Raw genomic sequence first — 24,600 nt, 5'->3', positions numbered from 1 at the left:
TGCAGGCAGTGCGCTGAAGTAGTGGTTAGCACGTCTGCTGTTCTCCCCGGGCATGAGTGGATTTTCCTCCTATCTCAAAAACGTTGCATGCTAAGTTAATCGAAAACTCTTCCAGACGTCTGACTGCTAGTGTGAATGGTTGCCTGTCGATATGAGGCTTGCTGGTGACCAGTTTAGGGTGTGCAGGGCCTTTCACCCAAAGACAGCTCACATAATGAGAATAAGCGGGATCGAAAACAAAGGGCTGGATGTCCATCAGCAGCCAGAATAGGAAGACAGCTTGTGGTTTTCCTCATTCTAGTGTACTGTTGTTCAATTGGCATCAGATGCCCACTGAGTAGAGTGCAAGATTTTGGAATGGTATAACAGTCATACTTATTTCGCCTATGAAGTGAAGCAATTATTTCAGACAAATGTAGGTGGGCCCCCCAAAAAAGCTGAAAGAGTAATACACTTGAACAATAACTGAGGGATAACTTTATCCCTTTTTGTTAGTGAATAGCGGCAACTTGGCCAAACAACTAAACGTTCTTCCGCTAGATGGCAAAATGTACATAATAAACTTGAATATCCATTTTTTTTGGTTTGATTGCGAGGATTTTTCCCTCCCGATATGTGCCTTGGCTCAATAAAGGTTAGAAAACACCGGTCAGTAGAGAAAGAAGTCAAACAGCGCCATCTGTTGGGCACGCTAGGAAGATTCTCCACTGGCTGCCCCTAATTTTGTTGCGGCTGGGGAGTGTGTCGCGACATGTAGTACAACTCCTTTTACCGGCGTGGATTTTCGCCACATTTAACAAGTTTTGCAAATTTTTTTTGGAGAAGGAAACCGCCAGGAGGCCTCGTTTGGATTCGGTCGGAGACGTGCTGCATGTGGGCGGTGCTTAGCGCTCCCATTTCCGGAGGTTGCTCCAGCCAGTCACGGCACTCCGCTCAGCTCCTCTCAGCTGCGATGCCAGCCGCTCACTCCCGCCGTTCGGGTCCGAGAGGTGTCCTGCATCGGTGGTGAGCCTTCTCGCGGGAATCACAAGTTGGACGCTGACCTCTCATGAACGAGGCGGTTCGGACGCGTGCTACTTCCCCTTAAAGCTTCGCTTCGTGGAAGAAGAGGCGCGCGATGATTCCCGTTCCCGGCTTGAGGACCGTGGAGACCTCCCAAGGCATCGGTCATGCTCTCCGGTAAGAGAGGTTTCTTCTCCAAAGTCTTACACGCATTTAATAGACGCGTTCGAGCTTAAGATCGATACATGCAAAAATTTGGGAAGATTTGGGGAGGGGGGGGGGGATGTTTTCTATACGCGCGTGCGTGCGTGCGTGCGTGCGTGTGTGTGTGAGAGAGATATTGTCGTCTGCGGCTATGCAGATGCACGTCCGTGAATGCAGCCTCACTCGTTTGAGACACCACTTTAAATGCACTGTATGTACACGAGAACAGACTGAACCTAAACGTATCTTTCACCAATGTTATGCCCGGTAACACATGGACACTGTGAGTGTTTGTATGAGTGAGTGAGTCGTTTTCGGCAGCACGTCGTGGATTGCCAGCGCATCGACATGAATTAAAGCGCGCAGGCTCACAGGACAAATGCGTGTCATGCTTTCCCCCTGTTGCTGAATTGCTGTGGAGAGAAATGCAGGCATAAAGACATGTTTCTACGTTTTTATGGAGGCTATTGTCGCTTTCCCCCCATGCAGCAGTGCGAAGGCCTATCGTTAACAGATTCCCCAACAGGGATGCCTGCCAGTTTAAAAAAAAAACGGACTGTGAGGGTCAGTCAATGCCTGTAGGGGGATTCTCTGGTGGTGTCCCTTTTGCAGTGTTTGCAAAACACCCCTCTCGAAAGTAACGACTGTTGTGTCGGCTGTCGTTGTATTTGCCTCATGGGACGTTACGCCTTTCCCAAAGAAATGTGGTTTAGTTGATTTATTGCAGCCTTTCATCCTGATCGCCTTAACACATGCTGCTGTGTTTGTTTTCCCTCTGCGTTCTCATGTCCACCCATCTGCTTCGTACTGAGCCACTCCCTCTTACACTTCTTAGTGTGTTGCTCTCAAACATGACGGTGAGTGGATGTTGACCCAGATCGCTGTACTTTTTGCCAGGTTGACATTACTCTTTATTTCGCCCATAGGACACTGACTGTAAAGATTCCGGAATCTGGTTTGGATGTAGGCAGCCTTTAAGGCCACTTTTATTTTATTTATTTATTTTTTTTGCTTTAAAAAGAACATAAGCCTCGTGAGTTCTGGGAATCAAATCTCTCTCGGAGCGCATCTGAAGTCCCCCGCATTTCCTCCTGGATCAGATCAAGCATATGGATGTGACTAAACACACTGCGTGTAGTTTTGAACCCTGACATCAACAAAGTAGGCTAGAGACACAGTAGAACATCAAAATCTGGACTACACACGGGTTTGCAGCAAGGTGTTATAGAGCAAAGGGAACATGTAGCGAAATAATCCCCTCTGATGTTTGAACCACATTCCTTTCTTTATGACTCCCCCCATCTTGACTTAGCAGAATCCAGGTGGAAGAGTGATCTCGATCTTTTTCACACGCAGCAATTTTGTCAAATGTGCAAAGGTGCGTGTCAAGGCATGAGAAGAGAAATATCCTGCGTCAGAATTGGTCAGGTGAAGCTAAAGGTGCCCGTGCTTGCTTGCTTGCTTGCAGCTGCCAATTCAAGTCAATTTGGTTGGCATGGCCCCAGTGGCGGTGCGCTCACTTCTTGTGACCACGTCAACGTGCCCTTTAGCAAGATACGGAACCCCGAGTTACCGGTACTCTCCGTGATGCTGCCTCAGAAGTAGTGTTTTGAGTATGGCAAAGGTAGAAAAGCGCAACGCAAGTGAACGGCCATTTACCGGGTCCATTTTTGACAACAACTCCCTGCAACCTTGAACAGGACGAGCAGCACAAAAAAAATAGACAAGCTGCAGTTTGACAATTAGTATAAAAGAAACTTCAATGTGTCCGTTCAGATGGTAACCCTAATCCAGGTGATGATGCCGCCACTCACGGCCCTTTTCCACTGCGCTTGTGCTAGTTTCCGAGCACCCCAAGGGGGCCCTCCGAGATGGCAAGATTGCCGGTTGGCGTGTTGAGGTGGTGTGATATGACAGGTCTTGGAAGATGTTGATCCGGGGCTACTTGAAGATTTTTTTTTTCCACCTTCTACACCTGGACTTCATTTATGCTGAGAAGGGGAAAACTCCTCTGCAGCTTCCCGGGGCAATCCACTTTGAGCCCCTTTGAGCGAATGCTTTGATGCCGCCCGAAAAGAGGTCCTGCAAGGTACGCCCGACGTGGTCGCACGCGATTTTGTTTCACTTTCCAGGTGTTTTATGCAACTTCAAAGCATAGCGCTCCAAAAAATGTCCACATTGACATCGTAAATTGTCTGCCATTGGATGCTCTTAGTAGCCATCACAGCACAATGGCGAGTGTGTGATACGGTCGGGTCGTCGCGTAGCAAGCGTGTGCCGAAAGTAGTCACATGTCGGCTGCTTATCAAATAAACAAAGCCCGCCCGTTGGAGAGGATGTGGGGCCACGGTTGGGACAGGTTGTCATGATTTGTCACCATGTGTGGCCCGAAACCATTGGACAGGGAGACATTCTCTCTCGTCTTTGCGGGAAAGGAAAGCTGTAACCTTGCCTGATTACCGTGTGTATGTTCACAACAGCCGCAGCTGTGTCAACATCGGCAGTCAACACGAGGGCCGGCTGGCCTCACCTGTGGACAGTGAGCGCGAGACCACGTCTCAGCTGCTCCTTTACACGTCGGCTGCTCTAACGGCGCTTCGTTGACAGGACTAACAAACACGATGCGAGCCCCTTTCCGATGACAACGGCCACCGGGGTTGCCGGCGCGTCAAGCAGAAGCCTGTTTGTCGCCCTGATCATCAACACCATGTTGACAAAAGCAGAAGCCTGTTTGTCCTCATCTCTTCTGTTTTGTTCACGAGTCCAGGAAAAACTCTGAAGAGGTCCGATGTCACCGACGTTGAACATAAACTTACAGGCTCTTTTGTAGTTTGATGGGGTTGAGGTCAAGGTCACGTCAAATTCATTCAAGCAAGTTTGGGGATTTTGGGGCAAAAAAAGAAGAGCTGAGCATACGTAATGGTCTTCTTTTTTCATCAGATATTATGAAGTTGAAAGATTGACATTAATAAGCTTTTAAAAAGCACTCGTTTTCAAAGCTGTTTTTCGCCGTTGTAAATAATGGGTGGATGTTATGTTCCCCCCCACCCCTCACATTAAGCGAGAACTTCAGCAAATATGTTGTTTGGTGAAAAAAACAACACAAACAACATCCATCCATCCATTTCCAACAGCGCTTATCCTGAAGAGTTGCTGGGGCCGATCCCAGCTGACTTGGGGCAAGGAGCAGACCCCCCCCCCCCTGAACTGGTTGCCAGTCAGCCGCAGGGCACATGTAGAGACAGCCAGCCATCCAAACACTGTCACTGAGCGGGAACCGAGCCCACGCTGCACACGCACAAGTCAGACGAGTGGCCCACGACACCATCTGCGACTCCACAGCAAAACAAAAATTGGCCAGGCTCAAAGAAGCTTGTTCTTCTGCCATTTCTGGCACCGTTCAGTACATGACTGTACAATATTGTAGTTTGTGGAATGGATTGTGGAATATATTACAGGATGCTGACTGAATTTAAAAAAAAAAGTTCTTTTAATAAGAAGTCTGTGACCTGCTTTCGTCAAAATATGCAAAGGATCAATACTTATGGCACAATATACACACTCTATTTTCGGTCATGCTGAAATTAGCCACATTTTAGTCTCTTGCGAGTGAGCAACTCTACCGCCCCCCCTGGGCCCAACCCCACCCCCACACGTACTGCTGGGCCAATGGCAAATCTGTAGATGGCGCTCAGAGTCTGCTGGAAAAATGCAAGCGCCCATAATGAAGACACCATTTTTTTTTTTAAACTTGTGCAACCAGCAGGTCATACCGCACACCGCATCATATGTGGTGCGCGGACATCGCATCGCGTCGACAACTTCACAGTGCAATCAAGTATGTGCATCTTATCAGAAGCTAACTTTGTTCACTAATGCTAAGCGATACTTCCAGCAAAACGCTGCTGGATTCGAAGCTCCATCGCAGGCCTCCGCGTTTGCTCTGGCAGACTTGAATGTTAAACTCCTCGTTGATTTGCATTCGTGCGACGCTGCACAGAGGAAGCTGACTCGCGTCGCGCAGCTCATGTTTAAGGCAACGTAGCCCCGCACACAAGCCGCCTCCAATCGCTCACCCCGGTCCATGCAAAACAAAACGCGTGTTCCATAATCGTCCTGCATTCATATTTGCATGTTCTTATCGCTCGCTACCCTCCCTTTGATGCAGCTCCCAGTTTATCTGATCCCTCCTGCCGGCACACCCGCAGGCTGCTCCGTGGAATGTGATGCAGTCCCATGTTTTTTTTTTGGGGTACATATATCTCTGCATACATCTGCACACCAGATGTTCTCACATTTTGTGCTGTTCATCCTCATGTGTGTGTGTGTGTGTGTGTGTGTGTGTGTGTGTGTGTGTGTGTGTGTGTGTGTGTGTGTGTGTAGTGGTGGGGGTGGGTTCTCTGTGCCAGTTGTTTGTTGCTTTTTGGAGGTGGGGGGGCACAGCAGGAGGTTTCTGCAGTCTGGGATCCACATTGGTCACAAGACAAGTAAAACTCAACACGTTGGTGTATCATGTCATGGATTTTCATGTTTCTTTTCTTTGCCTTTCTACTTTTTGGTGACCCGGTAGATTTTGCTCCACATTCATGCCCTCTGTCGACAGTGGTGTTAGTTTTCAAGTGCTCTAGAAATACAGTTGAGTTGAGTTACAAGAGTTACTAGCTGAGGTCCAGGACAGAGGCCAGTGCAAACTCCAAAGTATTTCAACTATGTGCGCAGACAAAGCGCACTTCAATCACTGTTGTTTGAAGCAGCCAAACGGGAACGCTCCATCTTCTTGCTTGACCCCAAAAAAAGCCAATCTGGCTTGCAGACCGGACGGACGGCTGTTTCTTTCACAAGACAGACAAACGTTTCTCCTTCGAAGATGGGATGGCGGCAGAAGCAACCTCGAAGGCAGGCTGATTTTTCACTCGGCCCTCAACGATGACCATCCGGATTGGCGGACTGAAAGGAAAATTAAAATTCCATCATGATTTCTTGGAATGGCGAGCAGGAGACATCAGGGTGCTTGTTTCTGGTGATGAGGATCGTTGAGTGAGGCTTTTGGCAGAAAAAGGGCAGAGGCTATTTTGGGATGTCATATCTCGGACGGAGCCTTTGGTGGTAATGAACCCTCCGTTATGTGAAGACACGTGAACGTCAGACAGTCATCAGTTTGTGTCTTGTCAAGCATGAATGAAGTCAATTTTCCTTGAGACACGAAATCCAGAGTACCGAACTCCATTTCAAGGGACTCGTGCGTAAACTTAACGTCCAGGTATTTGTTTATGTGTAATGGTAGCGTCGACCCTCCTTCTCACTTCTGGCATTTGCTATTTTGGGGATTTGTCTCTAAGACATGATGAATATTCTCTCATTTCACCTCCTCTTTGCAAATGAATAGCTTGTTAATTAATTCACGGAGGTAATTTTAGACTCCCGCTTTCACACTTTGCCTTGGGGCGCGAGAATTTTGCAAGCTTCTTTTCAAAATGAGTTCTTAAGCACAAAACAGAGGGTGATGATTCGTTTTGTGTCCCCCACCAATCCAATATATTCATACAGGGGCCAGCGCGGCATTGTGGTCGCCACATCTGCCTGCCTCACGTTTGAATCTGGAACATCTTTGCGTCAAGTTTGCATGTTCAACGCCGATCCCCATTCCCAAACACGCTTCTTCAGCCAATCAAAGACTCTAAACCAGGGCGTCCGGTAGCCCCCAACACCCCCGCGAGTAGCCTGCTAGTCCGCTCTAAAAAGAGTTCACCAGCACCGGCGATCATGTGAAAATGTCCACACTTGTGCATCTGAAGTAGCGCCTTTTGTCTTTGGAAGGATTCCGTTGTAAGCTCTGAAGCAGAGGCGTTGTCTCCCGATGCTACGTCGGAACAAGGGGACACGCAGAGTCACCCCCCGCTGACCACGGACTCGACGCCTCGGGGCAGCACATGGCCGACGCAGCAAGGTCAGCGGGCCAAACGGCGCCCTTCCGTCTGGGCTTCGGCTCCGGCTTGGATCTCAACCCTGGTTTCCTGTCCCTTAGGTGAGGGTGCGGCCGGGAGCGTGAATCGTCGAGACCCCGCAATTAAACCGCATGGAGGTCAAAGGCCATCTGATTACATCCATGGGTTTGGTGGGCGCTCTGGGTGAGTCATGACTTGCCAGGAGTTCCGAAGACTCCCGCGTAAACGCAACACACCTTCATGTCTAGACAAGCCTGCGATAGCCGGAGGAATTTTCAGCTCGTGTTATTGTTTTCCCCCCCCCCCTAACAGTCCAACCGAGTGAAAACAAAAGTGTTTGTCTCAGTGGAATGACCAACTGAAACAACATCTGCATGTGTCAAGGCCCCTGACTCACATTCTGACACCACAGCTGTCGGATAATCTTCTCAGCGCACACACACCTTTGTGTGTGTGTGTGTGTGTGTGTGTGTGTGTGTGTGTGTGTGTGTGTGTGTGTGAGACTGTAAGCAGGCACCAGCAATACACGCTTAGTGTGAAGGTGCAAATCGTCACCCCACCTTGACACAAGACCTCGCTTTTATTTTTAGAAGGAAAAAAAAAAAAGTCACAGCGCGCACTCATAACTGCGACGTTCTCAAGCTGGCTCGTATGAAATGTGTTGTGTAGATGCGCAAGTGCGCCACGACGGCAAGCTGCAGGCCGAGCGGGTTGCGGCTCTGCAAGAGAGGAAGCAGGCCCTGGAAGCTCTGCTTCACACTCGCGTCGAGGAGCTCAAACTTGTTTGTTTCCAAGAAGCGGTGAGTACGACCTCCGAGTGCAGCTTGGAACCGCACATCGTCGTTGGCATTTCACCAGAAATATTAGACACCGTTGCTCCCGCAAGATTTGCCGACAAGATTTTTTTTTTTTTTTTTTAAACTTGGACTGTCATGCATGTCATGTCACTGTAATGACATCTTCCTGATAAAATACAGTATCCCATTATATTTAAAATGAATTCAATGTAATTCATAATTATGTTTTTTTTAATCCATTGCCATAATTAGAAGAAGAGACAAATTATAAAAAAATAAAAACAAATAAAAATGCCATAATTAGAAGAAGAGACAAATTATTAAATAAACAAAAAACAAAAATTAAAAAACAAACAAAAAAAATAAACAAAAATAAAAAGAGACAATTATTGGAATTGTGCCGTGTAAAGACGGTCAAAATAATTGTTTGTCTAAACAACCCACACTGGTGCATCATCACGTTGGAACCATGTGTGCATTGACGTTCCATTTTTGTCCTTCAAATTATAAAGTGGGGACGTCATTATTTTGTCATTTTATGCAAACTGTTCTTTTGATGCCGCTGGGGGGCAGTGCCCTCCCCTGGGGGTGCACTGTTCCCCAGTGCCGGTCCCAAGCCCGGAGAAATGGGGAGGGTTGCGTCAGGAATGGCATCCGGCGTAAAACTTTTGCCAAGACGACCATGCGAGTTGGTAGGACGGTTTACAGGGGCGGATGGAAATTACTGACTCGCTGTGGCGACCCCTGAATAGGGATGTGCTGAAAGGAGAAGAAGAAGATGCAAACTGTTCTTTTGATGGCGCCGCGGGCACCCGCAGCGGCTCCTCTTGTTGTCTGGTTGAGAGGGAAGAAATTTCATCTGTGCTGTATGTTGAACATAAAGCGCATTTGACAATAACGTTGTACTTGACTTGATCATAATCCATCCGTAGCCGTCCCGACGCAACAACGCCACAGCGGTCTCGGCCTCTGCGGTGTGAACACGCACTCTGTTTTTAGTTCCTTTCGTGTTGCCGGCTCTTAGCGCCGTAGGTGTCGTTTACGGCCAAAACATTCGTTCTGCCATCACCACTCAGGGCGGCGAAGCATTGAAAGGATCGTTTTATCACAACTTCAAGTAATCTCTTAAGTGGTGTCCTGTTCTGTAATCTTTGGACCTCGTCGCCCCCCCCCCCGTACGAGGGATTTCAGCTAATTGAATTCCTCCGCAGGAGCTGACGGGGAAGCTGCCGCAAGCGTTCCCCCTGGAGACGGGGGAGAAGCCCCCAACAGTGCAGCGCAGAGCCGGCATGCCTCCTCCCAACCGCGGGACAGAAGTAAGTCAACACCTCCGACGTTATGTCATGGTGCGGTCGCCGTTTGCGCCGTCCTCCAACGCCTCGGACTGTGCCCGGCCGCAGGACGAAGTCGCCCAGAGAAGGCAGATGAAAGCGATGTTGACCGGCGCCCTGTACAGACACAAAGAGTCGGACAGAAACCTCCCCAACAGCAAGAGGACAGTTCACCGGGGCTGTCACACAGGTAAAAAAAATACTTTCAAGGGGAAGTCAACCCAAAATGTTTCTTGACAACAATAAGTTCGATGCGCCTCCGCCGCCGGACCTGAATGCCGCGTTGAGACGAGTAGTGCTGCATAGAACACGTAATGGTGAAGAAAATTCGAGGCCCGACTTCCTCTTTAATTTGTGCAATTTAAATTCAAGTCCAGTTGAGGGAATGCTTTCGGTTTGGTTATTTTATTTTATTTTTTTTATCATGCACGTCTTTGTCTGCTGTGTCTTCCAGAGGACGGCGTCCTGTCGGAGAGTACGAGCTCCATGTCAGATTCAACGTCGCATGACAATGGTATGTTCTCATTTTTGCCTCACAACAGTGTAGCGGTTTTCGAAAACTGTTCCATCCATGAGAAATGACGAGGACGCAGGTTGAAATGGCAAACGTTGCGGCGACTTCATTCCACGTGCTCGTGACCCGACTTTGTATTTCCTGCGCCAAGAGTGCTCCCCCGGCGTGGTTGCCGATCAGCGCTCTCTGTCGCAGCCTCGGCTCAGCGTGGGCAGCCCCGACCACAGGATCTGCAAGAAACTCTCTCCCGTCGAGATTTACTACGAAATGAGGACGCGGCGTAATTCCGTCACGAGCTCCGTCAGGTACCTGTTGCATCCAAACTTTGAACCTCGGGCTCATGTGTGTTTGCAAACTGGAACGAGGGTATCCACGTTTTGAATTTCGACCGTTCTCCACAATCCTCATTTGGATTTTGTCTTTTGTAGTCCAACTCACTCTTTACCAAGAAGCGCGTCGAACGTCGAAGGCAGAAGTGTTCCAGCTACGCCGCTCTTGGCCCGGACCGCACCAATCAGTGTTCACGTCAGGTAAATTTCTTTCATCCGGGTTCATTGAAGTAGAAGTGCGGTCAAGCCGCCGGCCGGCAGGGGTCGAACCCCTTTTTTTGTCTTTCAGGAAGTCCGTAGCCAAGGGTTAAACCACAGGGGGTTCCATTTCAAAGTCATCTTGACATGTAAATGTAGATATAGAAATGTAAAAGACAATAAGCTTCACTGAAAGGTCCCCTCCGGTCAGCGCCTTGTATTGAATGCATAAATACAATGAGTCGCTTTTCACATGTTAACAACCCTGAGTCCCAGGTGGGACGGGGGCCCGCTTGGGATGAGCGCAATCCGTATCGGTTCTCTGATGAATGGGACAGCAACAAGCCCAAAACCTTTTCTTTTGAAAGTCTGCAAATCCTGGTGAATTTACAGTAAAATGTTTTTTTTTTTTTTTTGGTCCGGAACATGACATCCTCACACTCATACTCATGAAGAATTGCCCCAAATGAGCCCTAATCTGAAAAGGTCATCATCCTAAATAGATGGGCAACGCTGAATTGGGAAACTGCAGAGCATGGCGCCAAAGTTTGATGAGCATTTGGAGGCTGCTAATTGCGGCTTTATTGCCACCTTATTTCCCGCCCTCCCCCCACCCCCCGCTCCCCATTTCCTGATTGTAGGTCCGACGTGTCAGGGAGCAACGGGTTGAAACAGTGGTCCGGCAGTCTGGATGTGCCCTACATGATCCCGCTGGCCCAGGAGGGCTCCGCTTCGGACCGTCGAAGCGGCCTTTACAACTCCAAAGCCAGACGCAGTAACAGCTCGGAGGCCCTGCTGGATCGGTCCAGCCTCCCGGACGATCCGGCACCGCGAAATGGCATGCACCCGAAAGGGGGGCCCTACAAGAGCTCGGAAACGCTGACGGATGGGAAACTACGACACGTTCACCCGAGCAGCCCCGAGAAACATGCGGACGGGTCGGGGGAGCAGGCCAAAATGCGCCTGTCCGTGGGGGGCCGAGGGGCTGGGGTGGGCTACAACGACCTGTTGATGGACTACATCTGGGGAAAGCAGCAAAGGATGCAAGTGCAGCACAACCTCTTCCAGTCCCCGGGCAGGATGTGGCAGGACCTGCCCTCTCACTGCTCCTCCAGCGGAGGAGTCGCTCCCCACGCGAACGGTTTCTCCCATTCCCAGGTGCATCTGCCGAGCGCCGCCCCTCCTTACAGCCCCGTGGTCGGCCGAGGCGCTCAAGCCGACATGCGCAGGGTCAAGGTCACCAGAACCAAATCTTGTGGACCCTTCATCCCTTTGCAGCAGGATGCCGCCCTGCTGTCGGCGTACGAGTCGCACCTTCCCGCCCCCGGGACCACCGCATCCTCCATTCCCAACCTGCTCCCCTACCAGACCGAAGTGTCCGGCCACGCTTTCCTTCGAAGACCCCCGCAATTCTCCCTTCCGACCCCTGAGGACTCAACACGAAGCCTCCACAAAGCCCTGGCTCTGGAGGGACTAAGAGACTGGTACCTTCGGAACGCCCTTGGATATCCTCCCAAGGGCCACGAAGCAGGGATTTCACGTCTGTCGCACCCCCACCCTCTGGCGCTCCAGGCCCAGTCTGTTCAAGGCGAAGCAGGCAACCTTCACAGGCCTCAAATGTCCCAGTCAATCAGCTTCCACGGCCACCCGCTGCACGGCAGGTCAGTACTGCTCCCTTTGCGCCGCGAGGCGGCGGGTTGCGTCTGTCTCACATGCCGCTTGCCTTACTCTCTCATGGTCTCAAACAAATTCATCCCCGGTGATTGAGACGGACAAAGAAGTCTTTGCCGTCTACCGCCTGCCGAGTTTTCACGTGTGTTGCTTTGCTTCCCCAACAGGTCGATGGAGCTGTCCCTCTATCAGGAGGCTCCTCACCCGCAGACGCAAGAAGGGGCCCCGAAGGAGCCCAACACAGACCCGGGCACCCTTGTCTGAAGCAGAGGGACACACACACACACACACACACGCACACACACACACACACACACACGCACACGCACACACACACGCACACACTTTGCAAACCCAAAGTACCAAGCATCGACCCCAAGTAAAGACTTGAACAGGGAAACAAAACATGGCGACCTCAGCAGAAAAATGACCGTAACAAACGACGGTAAGCCGTACAGCGTGAAAAGCCTCGTCGGAGTCAATTCCATTGTCTCTGTCAGGAGTGCTTCCGACAGAGGTGAGCATTTACTGAGAATATTGTCAAGCCGTACCTCCAGAATCCTTCACAATATCCTCCTCGCTACGAACAGAGAGAAGTCTCCCCACATATAGTTTTTGTACGAGCTTAAAACACTATTTTGTATCTTCTGAGCTATCAAAAAGTTCTATTAAAGAGATAATATATTGCTCATTAACCACATGTGTTCTGCAAGCATTACTACATGCAAGTGAACGTGTGTTTGTGGACGATTACAAGGAGAAAAAAAAAAGACCTCAATCTTCATCTGTGATTAATTTGACAGCCATTCCTATTTGTCAATGTTGACGTACGAAACGGGCCATGAACTCAAGCTGACCAGAGTAGCAGATGGGAGTGCCTCGTCGTTTTAAACAGAGCAAAATGAACCATTGCTTGGATGACTTTGAAGTGCTTTCTAATGATCCGTACCACTTGTATTAAGCCTCTCGGTTTTGAATCGAATCCAGTGAAGCAGATCGCGATGTCACAAAAAGTTGGGCCATTTGGAACGATGTCATTGATTCTTGATTTCGCATCTTTGTTTGTGCAGGTTGACGCGATGCTTCAATTTGTTTAAGAACAAACCCGAGGGCTGTTGCGAGAGCTCCTGCACTGCAGTAGCACTCGCACCGTATGAGAAACAATTGCGTTGTTTTTCGTCAGTCTCGAGGGGATGTGGCTGTCATACGGAGCACTTTATGAACATCTTAAGCCTTAAATTCCCTTTGATTTGTCATCATCAGAGATGACAGGCTGTAGCGCTCACAGTCGTCATCGGCCTCTTTGAGTCTGTAAATAGTGTGGATTGTGTTGAGGACTTTCCAGATGATGTTTTATTCCCTTACTAACAAGTAGGATTTTTTTTTTAAACTAACCACACGTTACAAACCCCACTTCCACTTTTAATGAATTCGATTTTCTGTTAACAACAACAAAAAAAAAGTTGAGGCTGCTGTCATGAACAGAATAGGGCTGCTGTTGTTCCGGATGATTGAGTGAGCCGGTCTCACGCCAGAAAATGTGGGAGAATTGATCTCTGCTGATTTGTATATGCAATGATTTTAGCATTTCAACTACTGTACTCATTTTTTTTATTTTTTTTACATCACAGTTTGGTGTCAGCTGGAGAAAAAAAATAGTTTGTATTCCATTCCATCTATATGTGGGAGAATTGATCTCTGCTGATTTGTATATGCAATGATTTTAACATTTCAACTACTGTACTCATTTTTATTTTTTTTACATCACAGTTTGGTGCCAGCTGGAGAAAAAAAATAGTTTGTATTCCATTCCATCTATTTGTTAGTTGGTAATAAAGTCTCCTGAACATTCTGCGACATCAAATTGTGAGCGTCAGCTAAAATTGTAATTGATTTCATGTAAACGGAACTTAGCATATTTTTGGGCGTATTTACTTAGTTGTACGTACGATCTTTGGACTCATTTGAATGTATTTCTTTGTTTGATACTGTATGTTGATAATATTTCCTACTCCGGTCCAAACTGTAGCACCGTGTGGATTTAATGTTCTAACATACTCAGCTATACAGTTTTCTGAAAAGACCAAATGTCTGTGCACTGGGAGTCGAAATGTATTTTTCTTAGAGTCAAGAAGAAATGCGATGACTTTAGCTCCAAATCAAATTTTACCAATAGTATATTCATAAACTTGAAGACTTTGTAGCAATCTACTGTAGCTTGTTCTCATCGGTCAGTGTGGGAATTAATGTGTTAGAACCATGATATTCAGCAGTGTGACTTGCTAATATTGGAGTCTCTTTCTCTTTTAATACAGTATATTGAAATACCACTGTTCCGTCTCCCTTCATTTAACAGGTCTATGAAATCAGGCTCAATAGGCCTTCCCTATACTGTATGTACCTGTATGTATGGAATTGTGCATTCATTCTACTAAAATAAAGTTTCATGTTGCAATCAACTGTTTTGCTATTTTTGAAAAGACGATGTTTGCGTGCGCAGCGGGTGTGTGCTGTGATATTGCATGACTCGTGTGCAGGCCTACCTAATGCTGTGTCCAGTATCGATTTCTGAGCGCAGTGTGGCGTTGTAGCAGCAGCAGCCGTGCCGGAAGACGGCACGAAAGCACGTCAAGTGCCTTGGCTATTCCTGGACTGAGTGTTGGCAGTCCCACCAGAGAGAGAGGGGCAGAGCACATGAAGCTGACCCACTGCGAACGGCTGACCTCGTGCAAATTCCTTCTTACGATGTATCCCCCCCCCCCCACCCTTACAGCCTGTGGACTGAGCAATCTGTTCTGCATGTCAGATCTATTTTCCATGCTTGTCTTCTGAGTATCGTTTTATAAACAACCAAAAGTCACAACTGGTCTTAAACATTACATGTAATAGTGGGAACAGTTTGGTTTCAGTCCGAAGCTTGAATTGCGATTTGTCTGGCTAAAAATACACATGAGCATTCACTGAATGGCTCCTCGGAAATGTCACTACAAACAGGGCGACACAACCGGTGACACAAACACGCTACCTCGAGTAACAAACATTCTGAAACACGTACCACTTGAGATTACTTCAGTGCACTAATCTAAAAGAACCAAAGAACGACCAACCAGGACCATACCCCATCATTTCTGTTTTCCCTTGGTTGTAATTGAAAAAGTTCAAAAACCCTTCAGTTTTTGATGTCCTCAGGGAATATCAGTGATTCTAAGGAGAGGTAACTTTAGTGCCACATCAATGTAACTGTCCACAGCAAAGCAATGGAAGGCAATTCCTCGCTTCCTCCATCTGGAGCGCAAGTGTGGCAAATAAAAAGAGAAAAGCAGGGGGCCTAAAAGTGACCCCTGCGGAAGCCCATAAGACAGCGGGTCAGGGCAGGACTCAGAACGACCCACACACAGAGGTCTGTCTCCCAGATAGAAAAAGGTGATGAATGACTTCAAGCACGTTGAAACAATTACTGTACTTAGAACTTAATAAGTGCACGCTTATTGTAAAGTGGGAGAAAGAAATCTGGACTTCAGTGACTTGCTGAGAATCCTGATGATGCCCATGTTGTATTTGACCGCTCACTGAGTGGTGCTGTCCTCTGAACTCAGCAGGCTCCCGTTAAAAATGTCCTCAACCTATGCTGCCGCTCTCTCAGCCCTCGTCACCGCCACCTCCGCCGATCAGCCTCCCCAACCAAGCACTCTTTCCGCCCCCGAGCCCTCAGCCCCAACTGCGAGTCCCAAATCGATGCCCTCGGCCAGCCCACCTCCTCCACACCGTCCTCCAGTCCAAGCACATCTTGCCCCGCCTGAGCCCGCGGGGACATATGACCAAGAGGAGAACCCGGCAGATTATGGGATAGGTCGAGAGCACGCCAGCACCGAACCTACACTACCTTGGCCAGACCTTTGATTTTGATTCACAAGACATGTTGTGTTGCAGGCGGTTATTATCCTGTAGAAATCGGAGAGATTTTGGAGAACCGATACCAGGTGGTCAAAAAGCTGGGATGGGGTCACTTTTCGACTGTGTGGCTCTGCTGGGACATGGTGTGAGTATGGATTTCCATAGGGTAGCAAGATGTATGGAACGTTTCAAATATATTTCCGTGCAAAGTTAGGATGGGAAATATGACAAACTGGAAACTTCAGCAAATGAGCTGTGAGCTGAGGGTCGTTTAACATTTTCTCACTGAAGCGTAACCATTTTTCCATGTTCCGACAAAAAGAGATAGCTCTCCTTGGCCACACGCAGAAAGGAAACAGAGCACGATTCACGTGTCTCACATTGAATCTTATTTTTTATGCAGGAGAAGGCGTTTTGTCGCTCTCAAGGTGGTGAAGAGTGCTCCGATGTATACAGAGACAGCAAAGGATGAGATCAAACTTCTGAAATGTGTCCGTGAGCTCACTCGCCGTATTGCTTCAGTCGATATTTGCTGGAGTTGAGCATGTTTTTGGCCACCAGGTGAGGGACAGAGACCCCAGAGATCCGAATCGTGAGACGATTGTGCACCTCATCGATGACTTCCGGATCGCCGGAGTGAACGGAGAGCGTATCCTACCTCACTGGCCCAATACGTAAATGGAAAAGACGGTATGCACTCCAACCGTGTCCTTAATTGCTCCCCAGATGTGTGCATGGTCCTGGAGGTGCTGGGCCACCAGCTCCTCAGGTGGATCATCAAATCCAACTACGCCGGTCTTCCACTCCCTTGTGTCAAAAGCATCGTCAGACAGGTGACTTTCTCCAGATTTGCAAAATGCGCGCATGCTCTATTTCTGGAAGACTTCGCTCTCCGGTCCGTAGGTTCTGCGAGGTTTGGAATACTTGCACACAAAGTGCAAGATCATCCACACGGACATCAAGCCCGAGAACATCCTCCTGCGGGTGGACGACGTTTATGTTCACAAACTGGCAGCCGACACCAAACTGTGGCAACTGCCGGATTCCGCCGCATCCACCAACGAGCCAAGTTAGTGACGATGCTCTCAAAATTTGACTGCCACCACAGGATCATGACTGTATAAGCCACCAAACTGCATCATTTATTTATTTATTGGTTATGTTTTATATTTCCTCTCCAGAAAGCTCAATGGCCAAACCAAAAAAGGTGCGTAAATTGTCACACTTATTTAACATTTGTACGTTGGTAACCGATGTGCTGTTGCATGACTCACAAATTGAGATTTCTTTCAAATCTCCTCAGAGTTTGTCCAGCTTAATGGGAAGGCTGACCGGCGTTTTCCACAACATTGGGAATAGGGTAAGCCTTAGGTTGTGTTTTTCAATTGCCATTGCCTCTCCTTTGATTAAGATACCTGGGGACTCGAAACATGTCTCCTTTGCGCTAACGCAACATTAGTCTAAATGATCTCTTGCGAGTGTGTGATGTGTCTTCCCTCTGCAGTCAAGCAAGGCTTCAAAATTGCACCTAAAACGACTGACGTGGACGCCGAGGAAGCAGCGAGCCAAAGCGACTACATCGGACTCCAGTCAAAATCAATCCAATGACGCCCTTTCGGATGTTACCTGCGCCAATAGCGCCACCTGTCAATCATTGCTTCCGAGTTCTGACGTCGCATTAAGGAGACGGACCTTGCTGTTGTCCGACAGGCTGCACTCGCCCGTGCTCAGTCACCGAGGCTTCACCTCTTCGTTGCCAGACATCGCCAAAGAAGCTCCCTTTTCTGCATCCGCATCTCCGTTTTTACACCAGACGCCAGACACACAATCCTCCCCTCACGGTCAGTGTTTGAGAGTCTTGAAAAGATGATTCCAGCCACATGATCACAGACGAAAAAAAATGTCGGAAAAAAAACTTTCGTGTGAAAACCTAAACGCAAAACCGAAACAGACCAAATTCAATAACACGATTATGGAGAATGACGCTCCCCTGCGCAGATTCTGAGCAAGTGCGATATCTGCCCAGGACCACAAGGGGGCGTATTTTCATTGCATTGTACCGTACAGTACTTGTATGTGAAGATCGCGTTTAACGAGACGTGAGTCTTGGCATTTCAGTTTGATGACGACCGCTCTTATTTTCCTTATGCTATGCTAACACTACAGAATGCTTTCCTCATTGAGCTGCACAACAGGAAAAACATTGGCAAAAGCTTTCGGTGATGCAGGGCAGTTTGGACACTTTAAAATAATAAACAACAACCCTGGTTGCGCCTGATTAGTTGTTACAGAATAAGACTATTGAGCCGAATTATTATTATTATTATTATTATTATTGTAGCATTGGTAAATTAACAGACCAGGCTTGTCGGGGGTAAATGTAACCCCACAAGGACAAAGTTCTATAACATGAATTCAGATTAAAAACAACAACAGAGCGGCCCTCTCAAAGTTGATGTAATGAGTCACGTCATGACTTCATTTATTTATTTGTTTATTTATTTTTTCAGAAGGAATCAGTGAGTGTGAGGGGCCGCTTGACCTCCTGCTGCCACATAATGCGGACAAGCTGTTCATTAAGATCGCGGATCTGGGCAATGCTTGCTGGGTGGTGAGTGGCACAAGAACCAGAGAAAAAAGTTTGATGTTTTGGCGATATCCGACATCATAAGTTGATTGGGATAGCCTTTAATCACAAAGCAGGCTTGACGGTTTTCACAGTCTCATAGTTGACAAAGTTTTGGCAAACACCCTTGGTTTAAAATGCCTAACTGGCCAAGGAAAACCACACACACACACAAATTAAGAAGGAACCTTGAAAATGATGCAAAATTGTGGTTTTCTGTGGTCTCTTGTGCTGTCCGTACGCTCGTGCAGTCCAAGCACTTCACGGAAGACATCCAGACATGTCAGTACCGCTCTGTGGAGGTCTTGATCGGTGCTGACTACAGCACCCCGGCTGACATCTGGAGCACTGCCTGCATGGTGAGAAGGGCGCCAACAACATTTCACAGTCAAATGCCGTGCGTGGAGATGACCGCGGGCCGCCCCCGACACCGGTGTGTCTTTTTGTGTGTACTTGTAGGCTTTTGAGCTCGCAACTGGGGACTATCTGTTTGACCCTCAGTCAGGGACCACGTTCTCCCGCGAAGAAGGTCGGGTGTCTTTGCTTTGAGATAATCATGATTGTATTCGGAATATTGCTCATTGTTATTCAATATAACGAAAGCTAATACTTGATGTTGTTCTTTTGCTTGTCATTTTAGATCACATTGCGCACATTATCGAGTTGCTGGGGCCTCTCCCATCCAAGTTTGCCCTCTCAGGGAAAAAATCCAAAAGATTCTTCAACCAAAACGGTACAGTATGGCATCTCAGTATACACTAATGAGCAACAATGAGAATGGCGCAAAGATGAAAGTGTTGCCCTGAGGAAGTGGGCGTGTTTAGTCTGCAGGGGCGCCACGGGGTGGCTCCAATTTTTGTGATGTAGAAAAGTGAAGTGAAGGCCCCCGTTGCTTTGGCGTATTGGGCTACAGCTGGTGAAAAAAGTCAGAGGGTCAACTCCCTAATGCTAAGCAACTCTTCCCTCGTGTAAGTAAGTCGCGTAGGGTTGCCAAAAACGAATGAAACTCACAAAAACAAAGATACATGTAATACTAGGTAGCGCGTAACCGAGGCTGCCACACGTGTCGGCGCCATGTTGTACTGATATGTTGGGACCGCTGTGTTGTGCTGTGATGTATTAGCCAATGTTGACTTCATTTTATTTCTTTCTTTGAGTAGGTCACTTCTTCCCCTGAGTCACATGCAGCGGGTAGATTAGAAATTTGAGTTGAGTTGTGCCACTTCTTGAGTTTTTCCAGGTGGAACCCGTCCCGATTCTGGGTGAACTAATGACTCGGTTGTCAACTCCCATCCAGGACAACTGAGGCGCATCTCAAAGCTGAAGCCGTGGAGCCTGTTGGAAATTCTGTTGGACAAGTACCAGTGGCCGCAGGACGAAGCAGCGCAGTTCAGCTCGTTCCTTTTGACCATGTTGCATCTTCAGCCTGACAAACGAGCCACAGCGGCTCAATGTCTGAAACACCCGTGGATCGCAAGCTAACTCGTCCGCGGCTCTCAGTGTGGTGCTGGCATCATTTGCAAAGCTTTGTGCCCCCTTTTTTTTTTTCTCCCTCTCAGGCTGTTTGCGTATTCATGGCGGTCCCCCCGGATGCAGACAGAATGACCAAACTCAAGTTTGTTTTCTATGACTTAAAAAGGGCTTTGTAGTTTGACTGCAGTTGTACAGAACATCCATAAAGTAACAGAAGACCACCTGTGTGATACACATCGAACTGTCTGGCATTTTGTATCCAAACCAAGTGACACCGCTCACTCAGCCTCACCAAATAAATCCGTTTGTGCTGAGGAGGAGGAGCTCAGTGTGAGTTTGTGTGCCGGCCGAGCAACGCAGTGAAATATGCTCTTAGCTGCATTCCTTGCTTGCTCACATTAAGCTGCGCTCAAGAGAGGTGAGCGCATAGAAGCGGAGCGCGCAGTCAAATGTGAAAGCAGGTGGATGTCGACATCTCTCAGCGCGACTGACTTCTGCGAGTTGTGCCTCCAGCAGTGAGGAGACACGGGCTTTTACATTCCCAAACGTGAGTATGACTTCCTGTTGGCTTCAATGCTGAGAGTTTTGCCTTCAACAGGTGTGAATCTTTGTTAGAGAGTGAACATCATGGCTGGCTTTATTAGTGCTCGAACACTGGCTCCTGTCAGACTGTTAAGTCGTTTGCATGTAAAAAAAATAAATAAATTGCGACAGCACCGATAGTGTAGATTTCTGTTATTTACTTGTGGGTCCTTTCGGTGTACGCTGCTTATATTCACGTTGGCATGTTTCAAGCCATCCCCTTATGTTTCTGCATGCGCGTACAAGGGAAATTTCTTATTCTATCGGCACATTACAAGGAGGCGGTGTGCACAAGTAAAGGTTGAAGTCCTCGTCGTCCGCCTTTTTGTGACACAGCTCCTAACCCGCAGCCAGTTGCCATGCAACTCAAACCTCTTATCAAAAGGAATTAGCTCAACCGTGGCTGCTCTTTCAGAGTTGGCATAGCGGCCGTTGCCTGCCATGTCTGCACTACATTCTCCCAAAAGGAGCTAAACATGGCCTTGGGATTTTGCTTGACGTCTAATCCACGCCCTTTTGTCCAAGTTGACATATTTTCCCTGCTTGGTAAAAAATGCACCACAGGGTCTATGTGCACTCTTTTCTTATTGCAGTTGATATTAAATGATATCCATCGCACTGTGCGCGGCAGAATGATATTCAGGGGAGACAACAGCATCACCGCATAGTAAACACCCATCTCATTAGCCTCGTACAAAGGGAGCGCCGGGGCGAAAGGAGATACGAGAGCTTCCTTTTATCTCAATGCAGATGTGTGATCACAGTGCGCCCGTGTGATTGAGCTCATATGCAATAGCGCAGTCTCGATCCTGCCGAAATGACCTTTGTCCTTTCTCCTTGTTGGCTGTAGGATGTGGTGGGTTGTCGGTTACGCCACCGGCGGAGCGGTGCTCCTCTATACTCTGTATAAGTGGGTGATCCCCGGCGCTGTGCAGTATCACGGAGGTCTGGCGCTCATTTGGCACGACGTCATCGTGGAGTGGATACTGGACACGCTGACACAGTCCACACGTCCTCAGGTGTGACTTCACTGGGCCGCCATCCTCACCCCAACTGTCGTGTCGTCCTCCAAGTGGAGAACACTTGCGTGTAGCTATGCACCAACTGGATTCTTCTGGTTGTCCCATCTAAGCAGGCTTCACCTGTTTATTCAAAGAGAAGATAGCTTTCACCTGAGCATGGTGTCATATTATTAATTTTCTAGGCTGATGCCGAAGAGTTAGTTAGCCCAGCTGCATTATGTCATGTACCTGCTCAGTGGCTGCTTGATTTGCCCAATACGATATAAACAGACACACAAATATCCATGCATTGCTCTCCCTCTACTTGACAGCAAAGATAAGATAAGAAAACCTTTATTTGTCCCACAACGGAGAAATTTGCACAAAGTGGGAAGAAGAAATAAATGAAATAAAAGGACGAAAAGAAACTCAAACAGGGAGGGATATGCGCTGCTGGAGAGGCAGCCGCTCAGCGGGCGCCATCTTGAAAAAAAATCAGATTGTTTTTCTGTTTGTTTGTTTTTTAGGAGGGGGGGGGGTTTATCGACCATAGTTTAAGTACATCGGTCCGTTACTCTATTTGATTCCTATTCGATCGTAACTGTCCTTAATGTGTTTGAATTCGCTTTCAGAGGCTCCTGGCTGCAGTACATAAAAAGGCCACAAGAGGGAACCCTCGCAGCGTGGTCAAAGCCATCGATGAATTCTGCAACCAAAACGAGTGGGCCATGAATGTCGGCAACGAGAAAGGTAGTGAGTGGCAAATAGGCAAAAATACCCACACTCTGTAATTAAGTAGAAGTAAATATACTGTCTTAAAATAAACAAAGATAATAATAAAACTTCTGATATAACTTCTCCTCTTCTAAAGTAAAAAGTCATCAGAAAAGACATCATCAAGTAAAGACACTTGAGAAGGCAACTCACGTAGAACCAATGAAATATTTAGTTGCTTCCCACTGCTCGTGGCTGTTTACATGCATATGTGCAAGCGCTCTCTTATCTAACTCAGTTCTACTTTTTTTTTTTTAAACACATTTGTCATAGGTGAAATTCTTGACTCTGTGGTGTCTGAGACCAATCCGGGTTGTGTGCTGGAGCTGGGCACCTACTGTGGCTACTCCACAGTTCGCATCGCCAGTTTGCTGCCGCCTCACGCACAGCTCATCACACTTGAATTTAATCCCGACAATGCTGCTGTCGCTCGGCAAGTCATTGCATGGGCAGGTGTTGCTGAGAAGGTAAAAGCTTCTGCTTTAAAAGCAACTGACAAGAGCAGTTCGAGTCGTGTGTGTGTGTGTGTGTGTGTGTGTGTGTGTGTGTGTGTGTGTGAGTGTGTGTGTGTGTGTGTGTGTGTGTGTGTGTGTGTGTGTGTGTGTGTGTGTGTGTGTGTGTGTGTGTGTGTGTGTTTCTTTCGGCAGGTGCGGTTAGTTGAAGGAGAATCCGGTGAGTGGATCCCCAAGATGAAGGAGCAGTTTGGAGTAAAAACATTTGATTTGGTTTTCTTGGACCACTGGAAGAATCGTTATCTTCTCGACACCAAGCTGATGGAGGCAGGTCATTTTCTACCGATGGCGTTTTGATGTTGGCACCCTGCATGACACCGACTTTGACCCCGTTTCATCAGGAGTGCGGCCTCCTCAAGAAAGGGAGCGTCCTCCTGGCCGATAACGTCGTCTGCCCCGGCGCGCCAGACTACCTGGAGTACATCCGGAACAGTCCGCAGTACAAAAGCCAGTTTTTCAAATCTCACCTGGAGTATACAAAAGCGGAAGATGGCCTGGAGAAGTCGGTCTTCTTGGGGTAGTTTGTGATGCATTTTTCTGGGCATTACGGGGGCAAGTTTGTGCCGTCAAGGACATCTAACACCGTAGTAGGCCATAAATAATTATTATTAATAATAACAAACAAAACAGAAAAACAGGATGTATGGTAAAACGCGGGCATGTATTTTGACGCCATGTCGTAGTTCAGCGATCTTCAAAATGCATGGGCTCCCTATAGATTTCAGTTGTACGCTTCAGTTGTATTCCACGTTGAAAACGTTTCCCCAAAGGAGTTGCTGTGCCCCCCTTTCCTGCAGTGTAGTCTTTTTAGGAATAAAGCCGCTGTCTCATGTTTGATGAACACTTAGGCCTGCTATGCTGCTGTATTTTAATGTTGGTCATGATGATGGTACTTGTGTTGTTTTTTTAGGTGCTCCTTGAATTAAAAAGTTGGAGAACCATTGCCATAGTCAATCACTAAATTGTGCCACATTTTAATATTCGAAACTGGCTGTTTTTTTTTGGGGGGGGGGTTGGAGGAGGGATGTATATTTGCCCTATAATTGGCTGGCGACGGGTTTAAGGTATAGAACTCTGTCCTGTGCTAGACCCCATTACCCACAGCCAAGAAATGTGCTTGCACACATTACACTTGCAAAAGCCAGAAAACGCACCGGATTAAATGAGGAGTGCATCCTACGTTGCGAACAAATACAATATAATTTTGGCCACTTCGACATATTCTTGTCTCCAGCGCACCAGATGCAATTGATCAGCTCATCAGCAAGGTCCTCAGGAACCCGCTCACGATCCTGATCATTCTGAATCAGGAATATTGGAGGGGGGGGGGGGCATTGATAGCGTGCAGGACAGAGGCCCTCGAGGTCCTGATTTGCCCACCCCTGGTTAAATGGACTTTCTGCCCCCAAATTGTCACAGTGCCAGACGTGTGGCCAAGACGCTCCTGTTGTGCCAGCTTGGCGGAAAGCGCTCTGCCAAATTGGCAAACACGCCGCCTTGCGCCGATACCAAACCAGGATTCGCCAGCATTCGTGCCAGGATGCAGAGGCGCCCGCCTATGAGAAGAGTGGCCAAAGTGTCAACCTCGGTCCTCCATAATAGGACATTTTTGAGGTGATCAACTTCAGGACTTCCACCGTAGCCAGAATCGACTTGCTTTTCTTTCCCATTCTGCTCTTCTTGACAGGTGGCTGAAAGAAAGAGCGCGAACGTGCGTACGTGCGCGCGCAGCATGTTAGTGTGTGGG

The 24,600-nt window shown here is 48.0% G+C and overlaps 2 protein-coding genes across 8 annotated transcripts; both read left to right on the top strand.

Annotated features, from left to right (window-relative positions):
* The first annotated feature begins 670 nt into the window (after window positions 1-670).
* ccdc120b (coiled-coil domain containing 120b) lies at window positions 671-12,999 on the top strand. 3 transcript variants are annotated; one of them, XM_019879385.1, is made up of 12 exons: window positions 674-1,179; window positions 7,024-7,153; window positions 7,232-7,334; window positions 7,821-7,951; window positions 9,160-9,264; window positions 9,349-9,469; window positions 9,734-9,793; window positions 9,945-10,098; window positions 10,222-10,323; window positions 10,962-11,981; window positions 12,159-12,267; window positions 12,321-12,999. In XM_019879385.1, exons 3-11 carry the CDS (start codon window positions 7,283-7,285, stop codon window positions 12,253-12,255), a joined length of 1,842 nt encoding a protein of 613 aa, XP_019734944.1. In that variant the 5' UTR covers window positions 674-1,179; window positions 7,024-7,153; window positions 7,232-7,282; the 3' UTR covers window positions 12,256-12,267; window positions 12,321-12,999. The 3 variants fall into 3 exon arrangements, with proteins under 3 accessions (XP_019734942.1, XP_019734943.1, XP_019734944.1); XM_019879383.1 differs by having other exon boundaries at window positions 671-1,179; window positions 9,160-9,469; window positions 12,159-12,266; window positions 12,318-12,999; XM_019879384.1 differs by having other exon boundaries at window positions 671-1,179; window positions 9,160-9,469; window positions 12,159-12,283; window positions 12,330-12,999.
* A 1,762-nt stretch (window positions 13,000-14,761) lies between these two features.
* On the top strand, window positions 14,762-23,835 carry LOC109521529 (SRSF protein kinase 2-like). Of its 5 annotated transcripts, none has more exons than XM_019879379.1 (14): window positions 14,762-15,841; window positions 15,922-16,030; window positions 16,289-16,376; window positions 16,447-16,534; window positions 16,612-16,718; window positions 16,789-16,954; window positions 17,067-17,092; window positions 17,189-17,245; window positions 17,390-17,726; window positions 18,396-18,496; window positions 18,763-18,870; window positions 18,971-19,040; window positions 19,152-19,244; window positions 21,417-21,579. In XM_019879379.1, exons 1-14 carry the CDS (start codon window positions 15,604-15,606, stop codon window positions 21,482-21,484), a joined length of 1,656 nt encoding a protein of 551 aa, XP_019734938.1. In that variant the 5' UTR covers window positions 14,762-15,603; the 3' UTR covers window positions 21,485-21,579. The 5 variants fall into 5 exon arrangements, 3 of the variants coding, with proteins under 3 accessions (XP_019734938.1, XP_019734937.1, XP_019734936.1); XM_019879378.1 differs by lacking the exon at window positions 21,417-21,579 and adding an exon at window positions 19,809-20,526 and having other exon boundaries at window positions 19,013-19,040; XM_019879377.1 differs by lacking the exon at window positions 21,417-21,579 and adding an exon at window positions 19,809-20,526.
* Window positions 23,836-24,600: the final 765 nt, after the last annotated feature.

This window comes from Hippocampus comes, unplaced genomic scaffold (assembly GCF_001891065.2).
Source record: "Hippocampus comes isolate QL1 unplaced genomic scaffold, H_comes_QL1_v1.1 scaffold44, whole genome shotgun sequence".
NCBI lineage: Eukaryota > Metazoa > Chordata > Actinopteri > Syngnathiformes > Syngnathidae > Hippocampus > Hippocampus comes.
The sequence above is the reverse complement of the archived record's forward strand: the minus strand, read 5'-3'. Positions and strand labels throughout refer to the sequence as shown.

What these genes read in the sequence shown, in the direction of transcription:
- ccdc120b (XM_019879383.1), top strand. Translation starts at nt 7,283, where the DNA reads ATGGAGGTCAAAGGCCATCTGATTACATCCATGGGTTTGGTGGGCGCT. An exon ending in TTGTTTGTTTCCAAGAAGCG is followed by an intron (nt 7,952 to 9,159) that starts GTGAGTACGACC and finishes ATTCCTCCGCAG; the next exon opens with GAGCTGACGGGGAAGCTGCC. An exon ending in TCCGTCACGAGCTCCGTCAG is followed by an intron (nt 10,099 to 10,221) that starts GTACCTGTTGCA and finishes TGTCTTTTGTAG; the next exon opens with TCCAACTCACTCTTTACCAA.
- LOC109521529 (XM_019879377.1), top strand. Translation starts at nt 15,604, where the DNA reads ATGTCCTCAACCTATGCTGCCGCTCTCTCAGCCCTCGTCACCGCCACC. An exon ending in TCCACAACATTGGGAATAGG is followed by an intron (nt 17,246 to 17,389) that starts GTAAGCCTTAGG and finishes TTCCCTCTGCAG; the next exon opens with TCAAGCAAGGCTTCAAAATT. An exon ending in CACGTTCTCCCGCGAAGAAG is followed by an intron (nt 19,041 to 19,151) that starts GTCGGGTGTCTT and finishes TTGTCATTTTAG; the next exon opens with ATCACATTGCGCACATTATC.